The 21,503-nt window shown below is 36.7% G+C and overlaps 4 protein-coding genes across 10 annotated transcripts; 1 reads left to right on the top strand and 3 right to left on the bottom strand.

The window, feature by feature from the left end:
• Positions 1-432: 432 nt before the first annotated feature.
• Positions 433-11,817, bottom strand: LOC117636463 (sterol 3-beta-glucosyltransferase UGT80B1). 4 transcript variants are annotated; one of them, XM_034370969.1, is made up of 15 exons: positions 10,805-11,817; positions 10,607-10,714; positions 9,676-9,824; positions 8,985-9,227; positions 8,363-8,474; positions 7,759-7,929; positions 7,049-7,112; positions 5,759-5,816; positions 5,471-5,648; positions 5,140-5,270; positions 4,359-4,461; positions 3,538-3,614; positions 3,128-3,175; positions 2,167-2,316; positions 433-928 (listed from the first exon to the last, which is right to left on the bottom strand). In XM_034370969.1, the coding sequence occupies exons 1-15, from the start codon at positions 10,872-10,874 to the stop codon at positions 728-730; spliced, it is 1,863 nt and encodes a 620-aa protein (XP_034226860.1). In that variant the 5' UTR covers positions 10,875-11,817; the 3' UTR covers positions 433-727. The 4 variants fall into 4 exon arrangements, 2 of the variants coding, with proteins under 2 accessions (XP_034226860.1, XP_034226861.1); XR_004587076.1 differs by lacking the exon at positions 3,538-3,614; XM_034370970.1 differs by lacking the exon at positions 9,676-9,824.
• An 84-nt stretch (positions 11,818-11,901) lies between these two features.
• On the top strand, positions 11,902-14,045 carry LOC117636464. The gene is made up of 2 exons (XM_034370971.1): positions 11,902-12,344; positions 12,792-14,045. The coding sequence occupies exon 2, from the start codon at positions 12,795-12,797 to the stop codon at positions 13,872-13,874; it is 1,080 nt and encodes a 359-aa protein (XP_034226862.1). The 5' UTR covers positions 11,902-12,344; positions 12,792-12,794; the 3' UTR covers positions 13,875-14,045.
• A 758-nt stretch (positions 14,046-14,803) lies between these two features.
• On the bottom strand, positions 14,804-18,202 carry LOC117637873 (probable acyl-activating enzyme 1, peroxisomal). 4 transcript variants are annotated; one of them, XM_034372917.1, is made up of 3 exons: positions 17,986-18,202; positions 17,100-17,419; positions 14,804-16,493 (listed from the first exon to the last, which is right to left on the bottom strand). In XM_034372917.1, the coding sequence occupies exons 2-3, from the start codon at positions 17,295-17,297 to the stop codon at positions 15,027-15,029; spliced, it is 1,665 nt and encodes a 554-aa protein (XP_034228808.1). In that variant the 5' UTR covers positions 17,298-17,419; positions 17,986-18,202; the 3' UTR covers positions 14,804-15,026. The 4 variants fall into 4 exon arrangements, with proteins under 4 accessions (XP_034228808.1, XP_034228809.1, XP_034228810.1 ...); XM_034372918.1 differs by having other exon boundaries at positions 17,100-17,365; positions 17,986-18,088; XM_034372919.1 differs by having other exon boundaries at positions 17,100-17,391; positions 17,986-18,065.
• A 1,135-nt stretch (positions 18,203-19,337) lies between these two features.
• Positions 19,338-21,098, bottom strand: LOC117637542 (UPF0496 protein At1g20180-like). The gene is made up of 2 exons (XM_034372451.1): positions 20,641-21,098; positions 19,338-20,542 (listed from the first exon to the last, which is right to left on the bottom strand). The coding sequence occupies exons 1-2, from the start codon at positions 20,678-20,680 to the stop codon at positions 19,488-19,490; spliced, it is 1,095 nt and encodes a 364-aa protein (XP_034228342.1). The 5' UTR covers positions 20,681-21,098; the 3' UTR covers positions 19,338-19,487.
• Positions 21,099-21,503: the final 405 nt, after the last annotated feature.

The following is a 21,503-nucleotide window of genomic DNA, read 5'->3' as shown; positions in this document are numbered from 1 at the left end:
CCTCTCTCCTCTACGGAGCACACTATGTAAGCCAACTGTTTGTGAAAATTCAATAGAACAGTTCCTTCTCATTTTTCTCTTCTTCTCTGCAAAATCTCCATTTCTCTAAATATTACAAAACCTTCATAAACTAAAATATAAAAACAACCATAGAATTCTAACAAATACAAACATAGTTCTGGGTGATAATTAGACAAACTAAATGTTACCGGGAATATGTAAAAATCAGTGTCCATGAATAACAAAACAAGCCATGACGGTCAAACTCAATTGGCCCTGTCCACTGTCCTGTGATTGTGTGCTTGCAAAACAAGGTTGGAGAAGATTGGGGTACAGCATCAAAATAACAAAGCAACTATTCAAGCAGGTTTTTGTGCAAGACCTGGTATTTATATTTCATAGGTCAATCAACACTAACACAGCACTAAATAATGAAAGACTGGGAACCAAAAAATTGATTTAAATAATTGAGCTCGATTGAGCACAGTTATATTCTCATTTTGTCAGTTTCACTAACTGAAAATGAAGTTTGGTGCAATCTAATTCTGTTACACAAGCTGTGAGAAACCTACATTAGCTTGTAAACAATATTCTCAATCAAACCCACACAGGGAAGCCATGAATGAAATGAATGAAACACCAAATTAAAATGATATGACTATAAAAAAAAAATTATAAAAAATGAAGGAGAAACATATCTGTACAACAGTACAAGACACAAAGAATCCTACAAACCACATGGCAGGCAGCACCACTTCTCAAGTTGAAGGAAGAACCACACCAAAGGGTTTGGAAGTTCATCTTCCTCTGAAGATGAAGTTGGCATTGGTAGCACAGGAGGTAACTGCCGATGAAACGCATCAACTGCAGCAGCTACACCGTCTTCATTCTCTATCAACTTTGCTATTTCTAGTACCCGAGATTTAACCTAAGATGGTTAAAGTCCTGGTTAGAACAAATGCATGGTGTTTCTATGTTGCTGCAATATTTTCATAGAAACCACATGACCTCTTATCAACTAATGCTACTACTGCTCAAAGTATAGCCACATAATATTTCACATATTCTTTGACTTCAAGACACTACATTTAAATTGCAAAATGCAAGACCAACTGTAAAATAACAATAGAATGCTTTCTTCCTTTTTCATATTATGGGAGTTTACAGCCTTAGGATATTCTTCCTTAATTTACAATACAATGAAACATACGTGCACATCTCTAGAATCTCTAAATGTCATTTTAATTTGGTAATATTCTCCAGTTGTTTATGTAAGCTACTGTTCAAGAAGGTAGACAATGCATTGTGTGTGATCTGGACTGAAAATACTCAAAGTTTAAAGAAATCTTTTGTTATGCTCACATCATGTAGTTCAATATGAAACTTAAACAAGAGACTTGTTTTGGGATTATGGAAACAAAAGAAAGAAAATAAGATTATGAAAGGACTCTGTTTTTGTGTTTTTTAAAGCGATCATCTTCACCCAAATAATACACATAATTACATGGGAGCTATGTATTTTTAGTTAAGAAACTATAATTCAAGACAAAACGAGCAAAACATTGCGAAAACATCTTTGATATGCATTGTTTGGCCCATTGCTTAAGTCTAGTGGTTTATTTGTTGTCTAATATAGTGTTAGAAAGAGCTCTTGTTGCAGGAGGCCTCGTGTTCAAACCCCCCAATTCTCATCTCCAGTAATTTGTTGATTGCAAAGTGCAAGGTGAGGCTGCACCTATATAATAAGCCTCTCCACGTGCAAGATGGGGCAATACATGAATGAATGTGTGAGCTCGATATACATTGTTAACTCATTCTTTAACAGTTTAATCTGTTGGGGGTCCAGTGGTTGTAACACCCAAAAAACACACACACACACACACACACACACACACTCTCTCATGCATGTGTAATCTCTTCATGAATAAAATCTATAGCTAGGTTGTATTTGATTCAATAAGAATTAAGAAATATTAGGTATGAAAAGCAATTTTAAGTTGTCACAACTTTGAAAAATAACTAGAATAATGAATGCCATAAGAGTTAAAATAGTATAATTATTTCCATATTGTACTGCACCCGTCAATTTCTTCATTCAGATGATAAATAATTTTCAAGCTAACATGTTTTCTAGATAAAATAGGCAGAAATAGAAATTAGAAATACCTCTGGCTCCAGCATGAATCTGATAGCATTTGAAAGGCTCTCGACACTGAGCTGAGAAATAGGTATTGGTGCAGGCCCCAAGCCTTTCTCATGTATCCTCTCACCCCAGAAGAACTGATCTCCAAAGAATGGCACTATGGTTGTTGGACACTGTACATTGTAAAATAGTGCTGTTAGATCATCTCCAACAAGTTTCAACTCCCTTCGAATAATAAATAAATAAATAAATATATCTAAGAGGTAAAAATAGCTTTAATTGTCACAGATCGTTGAGACTATTATCCAACCCAAGACCACACAGCAATGGATGGAGACGCCTAAGATCTTCTAGACTACTATGCAAGGCTTCCATTTACCCTTGTTGGATGATAGTCTTAACAAGCCCCTCACGTGTGTGTCGCATTCAAGCCAAAAATGTGGACAACTTAAATGGATGAGGTAGGAGTATGTAGGTGGGAGCACATGTGGCCATTAGGCCCAACACATGGATGACTTTCACTAATACCATGAAGATTTTGTGAGTTTTCTTAATATATTCTTCTTAAGTGGAGGATCCGTTAAATCTTACAAAGACTAAACTAGTAAATATACAATAATAAAGCATAGATTAAAGAATAGAGTTGACTTGAGAGAGCTATACACAGTAACTCATAAAAACAAATAACGGAAATTAAGAAAGTTGTGTAACATATTATGTGACTAAAAGTTATCTTGTATCACATAATATGTTGACTCATTCAAAGTACTCTTCAAAACATTGATCACAAAATACTTTCTTTTCTTTTTCGGCTTGGCAAGATTTGAATCAAGAAACACCCCAACTCCACTCCACCCTTACCACCTCAGAAACAGGCCAGGTGGGTTGATGCCAAAAAGTCTCAGAAACATGTAAAGATAGTGCATCCATTATCCCAGAAAGTATGGATATCAGAACAACCACACCAACTGAAAAGAATCTTACCCCAGCTCTTAATCCTGTAGCTGTGGTTCCAGCACCACCGTGATGAACCTGCATATTAGTGGTAGAATAGCTTCAAGTTAGCTGACCATCCCCAAACTCTAAACAATAGATATTTAACAAAAACATGCAGTAATAAACAATCTCTACAATTTTTTCTCAATTGATTTACCCACAGTTTGTTACTGTATGGCACTTGGAAATTTTCCAGTTTCTCTAAAGATTACAGGAGTAATATTTAGTTAAAAAAGAACAAAAAGTGAAACCTACTACTAATCTGTAGACTAAAAACTAACCATTTCTTAAAGAAAAATTAAAAAAAATTAAAAAAAACTTTTTTTTGTCAAAAAATTAAAACAATTCACCTACATCTAAAAGGTCCCTTAAACTTGACCAAAAAAAATGCAACTCACTACTGCTGAACATTGAGGAAACAGCCAATCGTGAGGACAGTCCTCCAATAGGAAAACATTATCAGATGCTTCTGTAACTGCAACATGGAAATCAAATTAGACAAAAGCATATCAGATGCTTTATCATTAATGCAAAACAAGCGACTACAACTGATTGTCTTTTTCCTTTCTTTTTTTTGGGTAAAAATACCCTTATAACAAACATGTAATTTGATAGGAAATACAAAAAGTAACATGAATAATCAATTGAAATTCGAAACACAAAAAGGAAATACAAACAAATGGGAGAGTATGTCCAAGGGCAAGCATATGTGAACAATAGGCATTATATAAACCAATAAATTATGGGAACAATCTTTGACGTAACCATTACAACAAACATGTAATCGGACAGAAAATAAAAAAACTAACATGAATAGTCAAATTGGCATTCAAGACAAACAAAGGAAATAAAAAAATGTGTGTGAGAGAGAGAGAGCGTATGTCTAAGAGAAAGTATACGTGAACAGTAGGGTTTACAGACCTGCTAACTTTAATGCTATCATGACCCCAATCAAATTCCAAATCTTACAAAAGTATCGTCCCAAAAGATGTAACCTTTATTAACCCTACTGTTTCTTAACAAAAGATGCAACAGAAATTAATTAAAAAAAGGGAAATGATTCCAACTATAATGGCGATATAGTCCAGTTCTATATCAACATGGACACTGATTGAAAACCAAAATGCGTAATATGTAAAGAACTATAAAATACAGTGGAATTTCCAAGGAATATCAGATTAAAGCATGAAATTTTATTGGAAAAAGAATAGACACTTACAATTCCCCAGGTCCCCCCAACCTCTGTCAATTATTCCTCTCTGTCCTGTATCTTTCAACGCCTCCAATATAATCTCCGTAGTTTTCTTGGGATCCTCAAGTGGCTTAACAAGCAACAGGTGTAGTTTCAGATTTTAGTGTTTTCAAAAGTCATGATGAAAACATGATTTTATCAGCCACAAATGTGAATCATGAAAGAATTAAAAGGTTTACAGAAAGAAAGATGGATATCAAAGTACTAAAACAGCACAAAAAAAGCCATCCGTCTATACATATCCCGCCTCCCTCTTCAAAAGAAAAATAGACTTTATTATGTCCATAAATTATCATCCAGATTCCACGTAAGGACAGAAATATCTAGAGGTAGAAAATTCAAGTCTACACTATATGCAAAGGTAGGAACATTATCATTTTTGGAAATTAATTAGTATGGTTGTCAAGCTACTCAAAGAGCCCTTGGAACTTCGTTAACAGAAGATACATACAATATTAGACAAGATAACCGTCCATTTTCTAGGAACAAGGTTAATTCCCACCAGTCTTTCCAAATTTGATATAAGATTTGATTATAACATAGCATGTACCCTTCTTCTCTGTTGGAGCAAAGCATCATGTACAGGAGCTTATATCTTTTTAGAGTATAAGAGCCTCTCTTCTAATTGTGATACTTTTGAAGGATAAAATTGACAAGAAACTAACAGAAGAAAATTTATGAATAAAACAAAAAATAAAAAAGGAATACACACTACAACTCGAATCACTTCATACATGAGATCACATACCATGCTTCCGAAGCCAATATATATAGGTTTCGACCCTTTCTGAATCCAATGAACAAACTCATCTTGAGGTTGATGCTTTGACCCAAGGTTTAGGAAACAATAACCAACGACATCCACAAGAGGTCCCCAGTCTGCAAGTTTTATACATTGTCAAACCTTCCATCAAATATAGCATAAACATTGCATACATTGACACTGGCAGTGACTATGACAGTGGAGGGTGTCAAATGACAGCTGTTATATTCACATTGAGACGAACTCCATTAAACTTTCAAATTTAGCATAAACATAGCACACATTCACACTGGCAGTGACTAACGAAATGACTTACCACTTGGCTTTGGCACAACATGAGGGCTCCACATATAGCCTGTTGGCAAATGAGATATTGATCCATGATATGTGCTGAAGTATGCAATAGGAGCAAGCTTCAACTTCTTTTTTCTGAAATCATTAATATATCCCCTAATGCCCCACCATATCAGCAAATCCACAACAATATATGAAAGCTGGATGTGGCAAAGACAAATGGGAATAAATTTGTCATGAAGTTAGTTCAGTAATTCAAAAAATATGACAATAAAATAAATAGAAATAGAACACTAAACAAAGAGCATACCCAATAACCAGCACTTTGAGGTACACGTGCCAGTGGGTGAGGAAATTCATAAGTAGGCCTGCCTATAGAAAAGATAGGTAAGATGGCATAACATAGAAAATAGTTCCAATCGAAATAAACCAGTATTCACATGCTACTGGAAAAATAATAATAAATAAGAGCATAAAATATTTAAACTCAATTAATTAGAATCTCTTGAGTAATTTCATACATGTCAACTTAAAACATCAATGTAGTTCATGTGACTGAGAAAGTCTTTTCCAACCATTTCTGCTTCTGGGTGGTATATATTAAGTAATAATTATATTTCCAACACTTCATTTGACACTTTCTAAGATCTAAACCAAGGAAGAAACTTATGGAGGTAAACCTGGCTCTTAGATATCAAACACTGGTGAAGATCGAAAGGCTCAAAATGGGAGCATTCTGATCCCATCCATGAAAGTGTTTTAATCCTGGACCTAACAATCTACGATCACCTCTTGTGTTGCCTCTTTTTTTAGCCTCTTACTAGAATGGTACTGAATATACATATAGGGAAACATTCTTTAATTAAACAGTCTACCATATTTTCCGACTGTCAATTTGAACAACTTCTCAAGTGGATTCTTGTTTGCATGAATGGTCTAGAAGATTGACAGGTCAAACACAATATGTCAGATTGTCTTCCAAAAGAACATTACTTGAGACACATACACATGGATATTATTAATCTACTCATGCATACAAGACACGTGTAAACAAGTGAAACTGGACCATCTTATTGTTGACTTGGTACAAATATTATTCCAAGCATCGCTCTAGTTTAGAAATATAGATTCTTCAGGAGAAGTAAAAGTTGACATGATACATGCATGCAATATACATATGTGAGCCCTTAAAGTGAGGATGAAATGCAATTCAATGATTAGAAAGGTCTGTTGCTTGGGTCGCTCCTTAAGCATCATCCATGTAAAAACTCACCAAACCGGTAACTGTTTGGCCATCTAAATTTTTCGAACAATCTGTCAGCTAAAACCAAAATTACTTTCATTGCAATCAAATGGCTAAACAATTTTCTGTTTGGCTGATCTTTTGCATAGATGATTCCTAGAAGAGAACCTAAGAAATGGGCGGTTCCAATCATTGGAAAGCAGACTGGGGATATTTTTTTTTTTTTTTTTTAATGCAAACACTCACCTGAAAATTATCCAAGATTTATGTTTCACAATTTGTCAAAGAACATTCAATTTGTAAACGGTGTTTTTTCTGTATCAAAAGGATGCAAGAAAAGAACTGGTCAAAACTCACGTCCATGGCATTGTGAAGAAAATATGAAGGGGTACTCCAAGAGCTTCAGCAACATGAGCGTGTCCTGCAAGACAAGAAGTGGTTAAGAATATGTTCATATATTCTTATATAACAGGAGGATAAGGTTAAGACTTAGTTCCTCTCTCCTTAGACAACATATTCGACCAAAACTATTTGACTTTAAGGAATTAGCAACCATGGAGACATCTATTTACTCTTAAAAGCCGCACTAGAAATAATGTCTCATTCTCCAATAAATAGTTATACTTCCAAGTTGTAACTGGGCCAGGCCCAATATGTTATACAACAATCTGTTACTAAGTCTATATTTCAGTGTATGGCTTCCAACCACTGTGCTATTCTCCTAGATCAATGGGGAAACTATTCTAATTTCAAGCTCAATAGAACCCTGCACCCAATGTAAGGGAGGGTCTAGAGTTTCAATTAAACTTGATTAGAATGGCATGGTCCAGTAATAAAAGATGAGGTAAGATGCAAGAAGTCTGAAATGAAGTGTTAACATTTACACAAGTGACACAACATTTAGAGAAACACACAGGACCAAATCATAAGCTAACAACACAACTTTCTAATTCTATTGTCAATAAAAGTTCATTCTAAAACCCTGGCATAGACAGCAATACATTCTGACTTAGAGAAAATATAACTCAATTGAAGTCACATTAAATATTCCACTTGTGAGAACTCACCATAAGCAGGAGGGTTTGCAATAATTGCCTGTGCCTTAAAAGGCACACCAGTTTCTATATCTGGTTCTGTGCAGGCTGGAAGAAGAGATTCAATAATTGCCTTCAGTTGCTTTCTTTGTATAGATATTTCTGCTGGCCCGGATGGAATGAGACCTTTGTTTCTGGCCATATCTAAAATTAAAAGGCACTGAATTTCAGTTATTCAATAAATAACTTGAGGGGAGGACGTGATAACATTAAATATATTTAGAGGACGTGATTGTCCTTCAATTTAAAGTCCAAGCAATGAAAAAAAATATAGAAGTTAGTAATTCTAAAGCAGTCAACAATCAAATATTTAACTCGAGTTTCACACAAACTCTTACAGATTGACTTTCATAAGAAATTATGGAGAGAGGATTGTGGAGAGAGGGAGAGGGAGCATGAGCCAGAAAATTATTAATGCTTCTGTCACACCTCTATAGAATCACATGGTAGAACTGACCACATATCAGGCAAAATAGACAGGGACACAGGAAGAGAATCTACCAACAATATCGCCACAAAAATAAGATAATTTGCAATAATTATCAAAAAAGTATTTTTAACATTAGGGACCTCTTACATCCTGCCAAAACACGAGGATCACCACCCAAAGGATAAAAATCTACACCAGCCGACTTTACAAAAGCACTGAAGTTAGCATGAGTTGCCAGCCTAACATGATGGCCAAACTCCTGCAAGAAAACATCAAACCATCTAAAATTATTAAACCATGGAGAAAATAAATGTAGACAATAAGGTAGGTACCCTACATTATTTTATAGCAAGAACACGTTACAATTATTAACCTATCCACATCCTTTTAGCCCAAAACTTTGAGACGCTATATATCACAACAGTGGTACAAAACTAAGCTTCAGAATGCACTCATTGGACCAACAAAACAACACCTAACCATAAAGATATCAACAATATCTGCACCTGCTTAAGAACCAGTACATCAAGTAGAATCCGCATAACATCTGTATAATAAAAATTTGTATTACAAGTACAAACTGAATGCCAAGGTTACATGGATCTTAAATGTAATCTGGATTGATGAAATGTTGATTTTGAAGGAATTCTTTCACACTGAAGACATATCATGATATTTATAACTACAAATACCTACGAAAATACTAAGAAATCAGTGGCATCAAAAGTAAGCTATTCAAAACAAAGTCATCCAGTTATGTTAGACATGCCTGAAATCTCTTCGCCATAGCCAGAAAAGGCTGTACATCTCCTCTTGTTCCGACCACAAGTATGGCAATTTTCAACCTTGGAATTGACTTGGTAGTACTGGAAGTCATATTATCAAGATTGACGGGCACATCTTCAATACTCTGGAGCTCTAACAACTCAGAGGCAACAGGTGCACTTTTTTCTAAATCAACTTCTACTGTTCCATCATTTTGTATCTTGACCATCTCAACAATTAATTTTTTCTGCAAACCAAAAACAAAAATAATGATCAACCAAGAGGAGAATGAACACAAAAATGTGCAAGAGTATATAAAACCATCTACATTTATAATTTTGTTAATGCTGATTTGGAGGATGGAGGATAACTAGCAGACTCAGTGGTTGGAGCCACTAAATTATTTAGCAGTGATATAACTCAATTTATGTCATTATTCTTATTTAATCATCAGGTCCGGAAACAGTATAAGATACTGTAAGACAGGGGCGGTGTCGGACACTCATGCTTTGCAAATAAAATTAGGGAACAACTTTCATCATTAAGTTGCAGTTGCATGAAAGAAACTAGCCCAAACAAGCATGTTTGTAATGAATAATGCACATCTCTTGTACCTTCTGCAGTTAGACAACTAAAAATTTATACGCAAACATGAGTATGGCAATGAACTAGCTCATGCATATGATGGTATCTACCTTTTCACGCTCTGACAGTCTATCCAGCTTGAAGTCATGCCTGGGAAGTCCCTTCTTCTCAGTCATGGATCTAGAGAATTTAATCTCATGATCCTCAATCAGTAAACCTTTGGGAGTACCAATAGGTGCAGTGATGTAATGGTCCAAGCCTTCATTAACATATGCTTAGGTATCAGTGAGCATATATCCAATAAACACTATAAATAAATAAAAAAGAACAACACACGTAAAGGTGTTCTAATATGCTGTTAAAGTCCAACAACATCAGGGGTCAGTATGATCATATCATCCTACTAATTGGATTAACGGTTCAGATCATATCATCCTACTAATTGGGTTATCGGTTCAGATCATAATCAGACTATCCAACTAATGGGATCATAATAAGATTCATGTCATCCTACGATCCAATTACAAGCTTAATAATAGGTTTGGCCACAACAATAATGGTGGATATAATCATATAAATCCCTCAATTTTATGGTCTGAGTTGTTTCCACGATTTAGACCACATAAAGTTTTATTTTTTGTTTCTTTTTTGGTTTTGCTCTACCACTTCAATATGCGCATCTATATTCCATGTTCCAACACTTAGTTACATCTAGAAGGAACTTCAAAAAGTAATTTCTGATTACTAAACTATAGATAAACATACAGTAATAACTACAAAGGTATAGCTGCTTTTGTTGGTTTTCGTTTTCCCATTGTATATACAAATAAATTAACAAACTCTGGTTATGCAGAGATAATATCAAGTTTCTCGGCCAAATAATAGTAATTCCATATTGTCTAGAAATGATTAGAAGCATGTAGTTCACACTAAAGAGAAAGAAGCTGATCAACTCTCTTCCCGGAAAAAGCTTCATTTTAAGTCCTTCAATGCATAACAAACAAGAAAAGCAACAATAACTCAGACTACGTGGGCACTAACCTCTCTGAGGTGAAGAACCAACATTGATCTCCTTTGACTGAAAAATCTCTAAAACCGAAGTGTGCCTAGAAGAATTTGTCTTCTGATTCCTCTCCTCCCGAAAAGAACCTGCATCCAAATTGTTCATTTGAAGACTTACTATATTATCCATTTCCAGTGACTTATAATAAATTCCACAAGCGTGCTGAAAATCCTTACTCTGTTCTTGGCTGCTAACACTTTCCTCTACCAAATCTTTCAAGGGATGGTCAACCCCATTACTCCCCATTTTGCCTAGTGCAAGGCTTGAGCAATCGAAACCCACGAAACCACAACTCCAACAACCTTAGTTTCACTTCCTAATATCCAAATTCTTGAATTCACTAAAAAGTGAATCTGAAAGCATGAGGCAATATCAACATCAACCAAAACCACCACCTAACCCCAACTGCAATAACTTACAATTCAGTTCCCAGTACAAAAATGAATCTAATGAAATTGCTGTTGAGGATGTTAATAAAGACAAACAACAAAAAAAGACACACCAAAACAACAACCCTCAAACCCTTTAAAATCACTTCCCAATATCCAGAACCTCAAGTACAATACAGAGAGAAGAGCTGAGAAACCAAGAAAGCCCAACCAACAACCACGACCCACCAGTCCCTCAATTTCAAAAACCTTAAACAGCTCCACACAGAGTCTAAATTATTGAAATTTAGCTGTTGCCTACGCGGATCATTGACAGCTCTACTTGCTAACTGTAATTTGACCCACCACTACCAGTCAGTCAAAGCACAGAACGTTTGGTGGCCAAAAGTTTTAAAGTTTAAACCGCCTTTAAATCCCAAAAGCAATACCAAATTGAAGAAAAGTGAACTTTCAGCAAAGAATCCAAAAAACAAAAACCAATTTTATGGGTGCTGCTGAATTTTTATGGCCAATAAAATATGGCGCTTCAACTCAACTCAAGTGCTAAAGAAAAGTCGAAGAATTGCTACAGACAAAGGGAACAAACTTGAAGAAAATTTCCGGGTCTTTGAGTTGAGAGGTGGTTCTGTTGTAGCAGCAGCAAAAGACAGGGTAGGGGGGCAAAGGAAGCTTCTCACTGTCTGGATTTCAATGAACATGGACATACATGAGACAGAGTTGTACGGGACTGAGTCCTGACTCGTGCAAACTCAAGTGCTTCTAATTCATGTCATATCAAATATGTGCTAACTCATCATAACAGCACTTTAATTAAATATGAATTTTCAACTTTGCCCTCGTATGAATTCTTATCGCCTGGTTTGGGGATTATGAATTTTCTGATTTATTTTTATTTTATTTATTTTTAATTATTGGAATAGTTAATTATATTTTTATCTATGTGGAAGTGGGTTCACTTGCCACGTCATTCACTCAAGGTGTGTAATGATTTATGTATGTAAAACTACCAAAAACACCCCTACCATGTCACGAGTAACAACTGGGAAAATGGAAAACACGAGACAGATTCTGATACCCTCCCCTTCTTCTTCGCTCTCTCTACGCGAGCTGGCCAGAGGGGTATTTCTCGGCGTGGTACCGGCTTCGTCCGACCTCCGATTGTCGTGGTTTTTGTTGCTAAATGTTCTCATCATTCCCCTCTACATCACTCAGTGATCATCCACTCCAATTTGCCACTTTACGCTGCGGATTTTAGCTCCAAAATTGCTTAAGTTCCGGCCACCGTGAGTTTGACCGGTGATTCAGGTTACTTCCGCCCATCTTTCAGGTATGGTCCAACAACCAAAGTTTCTTAGTTGTTAACGTTCTTCATTTTGGTATAAATTATGACTGGTTATTTGAAGTTTTTTGTCGTCCAAAAATTACTACGGCAAACCACCGGCGGGGAGTCCCGTGGTGGTAGGGTACTGTTGAATTTCTGTATTTGGCTCGGTGCGTAGTCCTCGATGTCCTGAGCATGACGGTGTGCTCAGACACTTAAGAAAACAAAATCTCCATGGATGGTACGTTTGTGTGAGAACTATAGGTTAGTTCCGAGAGAGTCTGGGGTTAACTATGAGGAAGCTGGTTTTGTTAGATCTAAGTGAGGTATTAAGTTTCAGTGGAAGGAGTCTTTTTGTTGTTGTTAAACTTGAAGTAGTCTTAATTTAATGCTTGTTTATCAGAGAGTGGGTATTCAAATGTTTAATTAACTGTGGGCCTTGTTTTCTGATAGGAAATGGACCCAATAAGAGGAATAGGAAGAGGAAGATGCATAGGGCGCCGAGGCAAAAGTAGAGCCGGAGCTTTACTACAAACAGAAGTTGTTTCAGAGGTTCCGGAAGATTTTGAGCAGGAGCCGGAAGTTTCGCATGGGGCAACACCTGTGCCTTATTTACAGTTGGATGTTCATACGACGAAGTTGTTTGCTGAGTTCTTAAAGGCCAGAGGACATGGAGTTGCTCAACCTGCTTCTAAGGATCCTCCATTGCCTGAGCATGTTGCTAATTTTCGACTCTGTGCATTGATCATTGAGCTCAAGGCACTAGGAGCTCAACCATTCTTTGGGGAGAGTGATTTCATGATGGCGGATTACTGGATTCGTGACCTGAAGAACTGCTTTAGTATAATTGAAATCACAAGTGTGGAAAAGAGGAAGGTAGCCACTTTTCTCTTACAGAAAGAGGCTCGTGTGTGGTGGGATACTGTGGTCAAATCCAAGGATGAGACCAAGATGGATTGGGAAGAGTTTGAAGCTCTCTTTTATGACAAGTACTTTCCTTATGTTGTGAAAAAGGCGCTACGACGTGAGTTCCTGGAACTTAAACAAGGGTCCCTAAGTGTAAGGGAATATGAGTCCAGATTTTCAAAGTTGCTTCGTTTTGCACCGGCGTTTGATGAGGAGTTGACAGCTCGTCGGTTTGAGGAGGGATTGGCTGATCACATCGGCAGACATGTGGTTGCCTCGACACATGAGACCTTAGTTAAGGCGGTACACAGTGCCATGGCAGTCGAGAATAGTATTGAGCCGTACAGACTGTACCAAGATGAACGAAGAGACTATAAGGGCAAAGGGAAGACATCATCTCAGAGTAGCTATGACTCGGGTAAACATGGTGGTATTATAAAGAAACAGAGAACAACTCTGTATGAAGACATCGCAGTTGCATCTAGTCAACAGGGTGGGCTAGGGGAGTGTTACCATTGTGGTGGAGTTGGACATATGGCTAGAGATTGTATTAATCGCAGTGCTCATGTATGTTACACTTGCAGTCAGCCGGGGCATATAGCTAAAAATTGCACTCAGGGGCAGACTTGAGTGTTCACTGGGTGGCAGAGAAATGAGGAAATGGAAGTTATGTTAACTATTGTTAATAGTTTTGTTGAAGTGTTGTTTGATACTGGAGAATCATGTTCATTCATTTCTTAGTTTAACATAAGAACACTTGACACCTCATCAATATAACATAAGATGAAATGGTTAAATTCACGGAATATATAAATTGTTCGAATATTAAAACATTACGGTGTAAATTGACAAAATTAAAACCCCGTGGCTCATTTCAAGAGTGACCCTGAACCTTCATGGGCTAATATATTGGGGTTTCCAGCTTTAGACTGCACACAATTACAAATTTTATGTTGAACTATATTATAATTTAATGACAAAATAGACATAGACAAGTTATTCCATAAGGATAAAAACATCTAAGTACTAGAATATAATAGTTTTTTAGATTTCGGAATGAGTTTTCAATTTTGAGCCAATTTCAACCCTTCAAGTGGTTGGTCATGTTTAAATTTTTTCTGAAATTTTTCAAGAAAATTCCGAAATATGTATGTTCTGAAATTTTTCAAAAATTCAAAGTTCTCCAAATTGGACTAGATATTGAAATTCCGAATTTTAACATAATTGAAATAGAATTTTCATCCCAAAAATCAACCCTAGTTCTGGGCCATCCTTGAGTAAAACGCACGCGTTTGCAGACAAATTTTTGTTTGCAGTTTTAAGCGAATTTCAGTTTGGCCATAAACAATGTGTTTACATGGATTTGAAACCTTCTTACAAGCTTTAGAACACCTACTGTATTGTGCAGTGAAGTTGAGTTTTCATGGCCCAAAGTTTAGCTTGAAGAGAATTGATGACAAGGGAGGCCTAAAAGATGTAATTTGGCCTCTTGTATTTGATCTTAACTGGAGTTACTAATTCTGCTGTATTTAGGTACACTCTTTCTGGATCAGAATGAATTCGATCCAACTTAAATTTTTCTGGTTTAACTGACAAAAGTTTTCCTGCATTAATGTAAAAAGAGGAATGAAAAAGTGGCACACTTACAAGTTCCCATTACTAAATTTCACAGGATAAAAGTGTGGATGGAGTAGCAGAACAAATGGCAATTGACAATGCCTACTTACAACTTGAAAGAAAAAGACTGTCAAATAAAACAGTCATCAGCTACAGCAAGAGGCTTTACAGTTTGCTGATGGTGTTCTTGGTGAGGCTTCCCATGGCCTTAGCCTTTTCTCTCAATACAAACTTCTGCACCTTCCCGGTCGAAGTCTTTGGCAGATCTTCAAAAACAACTGTTCGAGGAGCCATATAATGGGGTAACCGATCCTTACAAAACTTAATAATCTCCTCTGTACCAGTTTTACAGCCATCCTTCAACTTCACAAATGCACAAGGTGTCTCCCCCCAATATTCATCAGGCCTTCCCACAATAGCTGCCTCAAGAATATCTGGATGACTAAAAAGCACTGATTCCACCTCAATTGTGCTAATATTTTCGCCCCCGGAAATGATAATATCCTTCGAACGGTCCTTTAGTTCTATGTAACCATCCGAGTGTTTCACCCCCAAGTCCCCACTATGAAACCATCCACCTTTAAATGCATCCCTTGTTGCTTGATGATCTTTCAAGTATCCATTCATCACGGTGTTGCCCCTGAACATAACCTCACCCATGGTTTTTGCATCAGACGGTACACTCTTCATGGTCACAGGATCTTTAACATCGAGTTCCTCCATGCCAAGATGTTGCAACCCCTGTCTAGACTTGATCTTTGCCTGTTCAACCGGAGGCAGGGAATCCCATTCAGGCTTCCAACTGCAAACTGTCCCAGGACCATAAGTTTCTGTCAAACCATATGCGTGGGTTACATTGAACCCAAGTTCTTCCATCTTGAATAGTACCTGGGCTGGTGGCGGTGCAGCTCCAGTCATGACTATTACCTTTCCCGGAAGTGGCCTTCGCTCATTTTCTGGTGCATTTACAATCATGTTTAAAATGGTGGGTGCACCACCCATGTGGGTCACATTGTGCTGAGAAATACAGCTAAATATTCCTTTTGCAGTGACATTTCTTTGGCAGATATTGGTGCCACCCTGAGCAGCCACAGCCCAAGTGAGGCACCAGCCATTGCAATGAAACATGGGCACACACCATAAATACACAGGCATTGAGGGCATCTCATTGAGAAGAACTGCTGCAAACGAATTGAGATAGGCACCTCTGTGGCTATAAATGACACCTTTTGGGCTTGATGTAGTACCTGAAGTGTAGTTGAGTGAAATTGGATCCCATTCGTCTTTTGGCCGTCGGATCTCAAAATCGAGTTTTCCCCTTCCTAATAGGCTCTCATATTCCAAGTTCCCAGAAATGGGGTTGCAGAACTCAGGGGACGATTGATCACTCTCTGGGATTAAGACTAGAACAGGTACCTTGGTTCTATTCTTGGACAGGATGTCAAATGCTCCTTTAGCAACATGGAAAAGTTGGTAGTCTACAAAAATGAATTTGGCATCAGAATGTTTTAATAATACTGACACCATTTGTGAATCATGGCGTACATTAAGTGTACAGAGAACTGCGCCTGCCATTGGAACACCAAAATGGAGCTCATACATTGCTGGGATATTTGGAGCCAATGCAGCTACCTGTGGGGAAAAGGACATCACGAATTAATCTGCACTGGTGCTTTAAGAATAAGGCAAAGAGGAGTAAAATCTAAGAAAGAAAAGAAATCAATCGTTTTAATGATTTATATACCCCAAGCCTTGTGAAGAAGAGGGTAATTAGAAAAGAAATTCAGGGAGAAAAAAGTGTTGCACTGTGAGCATGACATGCACATCATCGGCTAGACTGAATCTCATGGAGATACAGAAGGATGGCCAAAATAAACATGGATTTGGTGAATCACTCTTAAAGGAGAAACTTTAAAATTCAATTACTTCAGCTACAAATGTGTTCAAAGTGGCCGGAACATGGTAGTAACGACGCAAAAACATCATCAAAATCTGAAAGCAAGGAGAACCACAGGACTTAAATAATCACAACCAACCTCCTCTCCCTCACTATGTTGATTGGATATTGGGACATGTCACAAATCCAAACTTCCCCCAAAGGAAATACAAAAAAGCAAATAAACAAACCAAACCACTGAAACCATAAAAAATGAAGATGCAAATTGCAAAGTAGTCAATAATGGGAACAAACAGAGCAAAACTTCTACAATAACATGAAATAAGTAGTTTGTTGCAAACCACATCTCCACGAGAAATTCCGAGCTGGGAAAGAGCAGAAGCGAGTCTGGTGCATCGTTCAAGTGTCTCTCTCCAAGTGTAGATGATGCTTCCGTATACAACAGAAGGCCTGTCTCTGTAGACTATGGCCGAGCGCTCCAGGAAGCTGATTGGAGAGAGGGGGATGTAGTTAGCGGAACACTTGATCGAACCCTCCATCAATTTCACCAGTCAGGCAGCCCTGCCCTTTTGAATTAAGTGATGGAATAGTCTGAGAAGTGCTAAACCTACAAACTCAATATAATTTTTTTCCCTGTGAGTTATCAGTCATCGGTTCTTTTCTGTTTAATACACCAGTATCAAAAGAAAAGAAATCAATTATAGAGATAAAATAACACAACTAGCACAAGAAACTATCACAGGAATAAGGAGGTAAGTGTTTGACTAGTATACAAAACTTGGGAGGAAGATAAGGGGCCAAAACAATGAAGGTTGAATTTTTGTAGGGGAAATACTGAATTTGATTAGCATAAAAATCTGCTCATTTCACCGTCCACCTTTGGACTTGGGAAAGATTGAATTTTCATATTACAATTGTTGACTATCAGTACATGGACAAGAGAAAGCTCCCCCTATATACCATTTGACCATCTCAACAATACCAAAACCATTCTGCTTCATAAAATCAAGAATTCATCTATTTATGTTGTAGATTTCATTTATGTCTTTGTTTTTTCATAATCTAGATTAAAACCCACAATCAGGAAAAAATTTCTTGACAATCCAAATTCCTAATTCAAACTAACCCACATCTTTTATAGCAAAGTAAGATGAAGAGAAATGAAACTTTCCCACATCAGAAATTATAAACCAATGCAATCAGATTGGAGAGAAAGACCTATCTTACTTGGGTTTGTTGTGTTGCCTTTGTGACTTGCGAGTGGTTGGGAAGCAGCGTGAAGACTGAAGAGAAATAGAGCTTATTCAGCATTACATTGTCATCATATTTATATAAAAAGAAATTTTAAAAATTCAGTTATGAACTCTCTCTTTTGACCAGCTTCCAAACAAAAAAAAAAAAAAAAAAAACTCTCTTTTCTTCAATAAATACTGAAAAGATGGTTATGACAACCAAGAGATTTGACAATTTCTTCCTATTCTATTGCAAGACCTATTTTACATTGTGAATTTAAACCAAAAATCAGCATATATACACGTATATAATGAGTGTACCACATCTATTGAAAACTTTGTATAATACCTTTTTTTTTTCTTTTTCATACAAAAATTTCGGGATTACATTCATAATTCAGTTTAAAAGGAACTAGCTACAAAGAGTCATTACAATAATAAAGCGATCTAACATCAAAATTAAAACAATATATGACTCATTTATTAACGATCACGCATGATTGAAGAAACTCTGGCATAGACATCCCAATCATAAGAGTGCAAACTCAGAACAACCAAAAATAAATAAAGCTTGAAAAAACCAAATCATAACAATTAAATAAAACACTCACAATGTAAAGATGGAAAACTCTCATAATGCAGAGTACCTCTCTAAAATCCACATGTATTAAGTGATAGCCAGTAAAGTGATCGTTAAAAGCGGTGCAAATAATATTATCAATATAATAACATGCATATTTTCTCTTATATGAACATCTGCACGTTATAATTGTGCGGACGCTATATATTTTCTATTATTTCTTTATATTTACAATGATATCTGCACAATAATAACGTGTAAACATCCACATAATATATATATATATATATATATGTTGGTTCAATCTTTTTGTATTGGAGCTGAATCAGTTGTTTGGAAATATATGGGTAAAGGCCAAGAATCTGTGGAGGTTGTGATAAGAACATGTTAGTGGTCCCCCTTTGGATCCTTGTGTGGTTGTTGTCTTGCCGATGTTTCTTGTCCGCATTTGGCTTCATTGTCCTTCTCTCATTGTACTTTCATAGTAGCTTGCCAAATTTGTTACGCAAACAACCCTGTTGGTATTTGACTAGTCACAAACACCACTCATACTGACTTCATTCCAGATTGCACATTTCTTGAAATAAAGTTGGGGTGAGCATCACTAGCGTTCATCACTTCCCCTCGAGAGGATTATCCCAATTAGGTTTGAAAATAACATATAACGATATACGAACTCTAATGAAATGATGCATACCAAACACAATGTCAAATATTTTTTATTTTTTATAGCTGACAATGTCGAGTCTTCAAAATAGATCGGATGCTTACACAATAGTTTTATTTTTTAATATTAAAAAAACAAAAAAAACATGAACCCCCAATAATTACTGTAGTATAATTATGTTCAATTTACAGATATTGAATTACTATGCTGTACAAGACTTTTAAATAGCTACCTTCCTAGACTCCTAAAATCAATTGTCTACACAAGATTTTGTCATCTCCTTGATGACCAAAGCTCTAGCTCTATTAATAGTCACAAGACACAAATACACATGCTCTTGAAGCTCCTCCACTTGCTTTCTGAACCCAATATCACTCTTCTTAAGCTCCTTCACAACTTGCAACGAAAACTTATCCTCTCTCCTCTCCAAGCAGAACCGAATCATTGACTTGTTGTGTTCAACCTCATCATGAAGCCTTGCCACAAGTCGGCTCATTGTGTCGAAATCCCTGTTCAGAATATAAGTCCCCTTGGCGGCTACATCAAGTTGCTCTCCGACATTGGTAAGAATCCTACTTCTCAAAAACGGGATACTTCTCAACTTTTTCTTTAAGCGCTTAAATGGGAAGCTGAAGATAGCTGGTCCCATGAGCAAGGCAGTGAGAGTATGTACGGCTAGAACAACGGCTGATATAGCAATCAAACTACAAGCTGCTGTTAAGCAAATCCCAGAAGCCTTTTTGAAAAATTTGATGAGCTTAATCTTCCGCGACACCTTTTTTCTCATCAACTTCAGGTGGTGCAAAACCAACGAGTACTTATCATGAATGAGCTCAAAGTCATGGTTATTAGGATTTGAGAAAGGGTTAATGTTGTTTTGGAGAATGAACAAGTTTAGCTCAGAAACAAACGATTTGATTTTGTTCGGGGAGTAGTCCTCAAATTTATCAAGTGCTTGTTGAACGACGCGGTAGTTGGATTGGATACGTTTGATGCTTTTTAAGAGGTGGCTACATATTTTTGAGGCCTCAGCACTGATGTCAAAGTAGTTGAGCATAAGGCCTTTCAATTCAGGCACCTTCGAAAGAATCGCGGATTCAAGAATACCAGGTATGGCTTCTTGACCAGGTTCTAGGAGGACTTCTGAGAATTTGTGATCATGGCTGTAACTAAAAGAAGATGATGGCTCGTTTACAAGAAATTGAGCCTTATTATAGAAGTCTGCATATGATTTGGTTCTAAATGCACTCAGGTACTCCTCGTTCAGATTGAAGCTTTTTCGAACTTGTCTTATCACTTCCTTCCCTGAAAACCAATAATCCAAAATTGCAGAGGAAAAAAAATAAATTGAAGATATAACCTTCAACCGAAAAATTAATTAAACAAAAACATGTAAAACATACCTTTTGCAATCTTTGAAGAAGCTTTAAGTTTTGTCCACATATTGAGGTCGATCTTTTGATCGGAACAACAACAAACTCGATGTCGATCTTAGCTAGGTTAAGAAGAAGAGCTAGCTCCCAATTTGTGAAGAAGAGATTTAATAATGATCTTGAATTCATAACCCACCTGTGGGGCTTGCTTATAAGAACCTTAAAAGAAAGAACAAGGAAGGGCTTGAATGAGCTAGCTATTCAACTTTCTAGCTAGTTAGTTTGTTGAATATATCTCTGCTTTATTAAAGGCTGTTTAAGGATTGTTGTTCACGCTGTCTTTTTCGTAACTCTAATATTTTCATGAGAGAGAGAGAGAGATGAGTTACTTCTCCAATTTGTTTGCAAGCTTTAAGGCTAAATTTGCTGAAGAGTCCTCCCTTCTTGAGGACCTTTTTTGCATCTGTCACAGCCCTCTTTGGCCTCTCTTTTTGGGCTTTGTGTATATTTTCTTCTTACAGTTACACATAACCTATATAGAGGAGTATCAAGGAGGCCGAAAAAACACTGCTACAAGCCTACAATCAAAATGGCCATTGTACCCTTCAAGATGAAATTCTCATTTATACAAGTTATATAAAACAAATAAATAAATAAACTAAGTTAAAGATAAGTTTTGGGAAGGTATACGTACACACCTTATAGAGGCACCTCTGGATGTTTGCATGGGCTATCACCAATTTTGAAACTCAATCACTGATGTCTAGTAAGCTATATATATATATATATATATATATTTATATTTGTCATGCAACTGCTACCAAATCCCTAATTAATCATGTGTTTAGCAATCTATCATTGTCACATTTTCGTCATCAATTAATCAATCAATG

Source organism: Prunus dulcis, chromosome 8 (genome assembly GCF_902201215.1).
Source record: "Prunus dulcis chromosome 8, ALMONDv2, whole genome shotgun sequence".
NCBI lineage: Eukaryota > Viridiplantae > Streptophyta > Magnoliopsida > Rosales > Rosaceae > Prunus > Prunus dulcis.
This window is presented reverse-complemented; position numbering and strand designations above follow the sequence as displayed.

Bases quoted from the DNA above. Each gene is read 5' to 3' on its own strand.
- LOC117636463 (XM_034370969.1), bottom strand. From the start codon at position 10,874: ATGGGGAGTAATGGGGTTGACCATCCCTTGAAAGATTTGGTAGAGGAA. The intron at 5,649-5,758 runs GTATGCTCTTTG...TGCCACATCCAG, and splicing joins CTCAAAGTGCTGGTTATTGG to CTTTCATATATTGTTGTGGA. The intron at 3,615-4,358 runs GTAAGTGTCTAT...TCCATGTTGCAG, and splicing joins TTGGGGGGACCTGGGGAATT to TTACAGAAGCATCTGATAAT.
- LOC117636464 (XM_034370971.1), top strand. From the start codon at position 12,795: ATGGACCCAATAAGAGGAATAGGAAGAGGAAGATGCATAGGGCGCCGA.
- LOC117637873 (XM_034372917.1), bottom strand. From the start codon at position 17,297: ATGGAGGGTTCGATCAAGTGTTCCGCTAACTACATCCCCCTCTCTCCA. The intron at 16,494-17,099 runs GTTTGCAACAAA...TTTTCCCCACAG, and splicing joins GAATTTCTCGTGGAGATGTG to GTAGCTGCATTGGCTCCAAA.
- LOC117637542 (XM_034372451.1), bottom strand. From the start codon at position 20,680: ATGTGGACAAAACTTAAAGCTTCTTCAAAGATTGCAAAAG. The intron at 20,543-20,640 runs GTATGTTTTACA...ATTGGTTTTCAG, and splicing joins TTCTTCAAAGATTGCAAAAG to GGAAGGAAGTGATAAGACAA.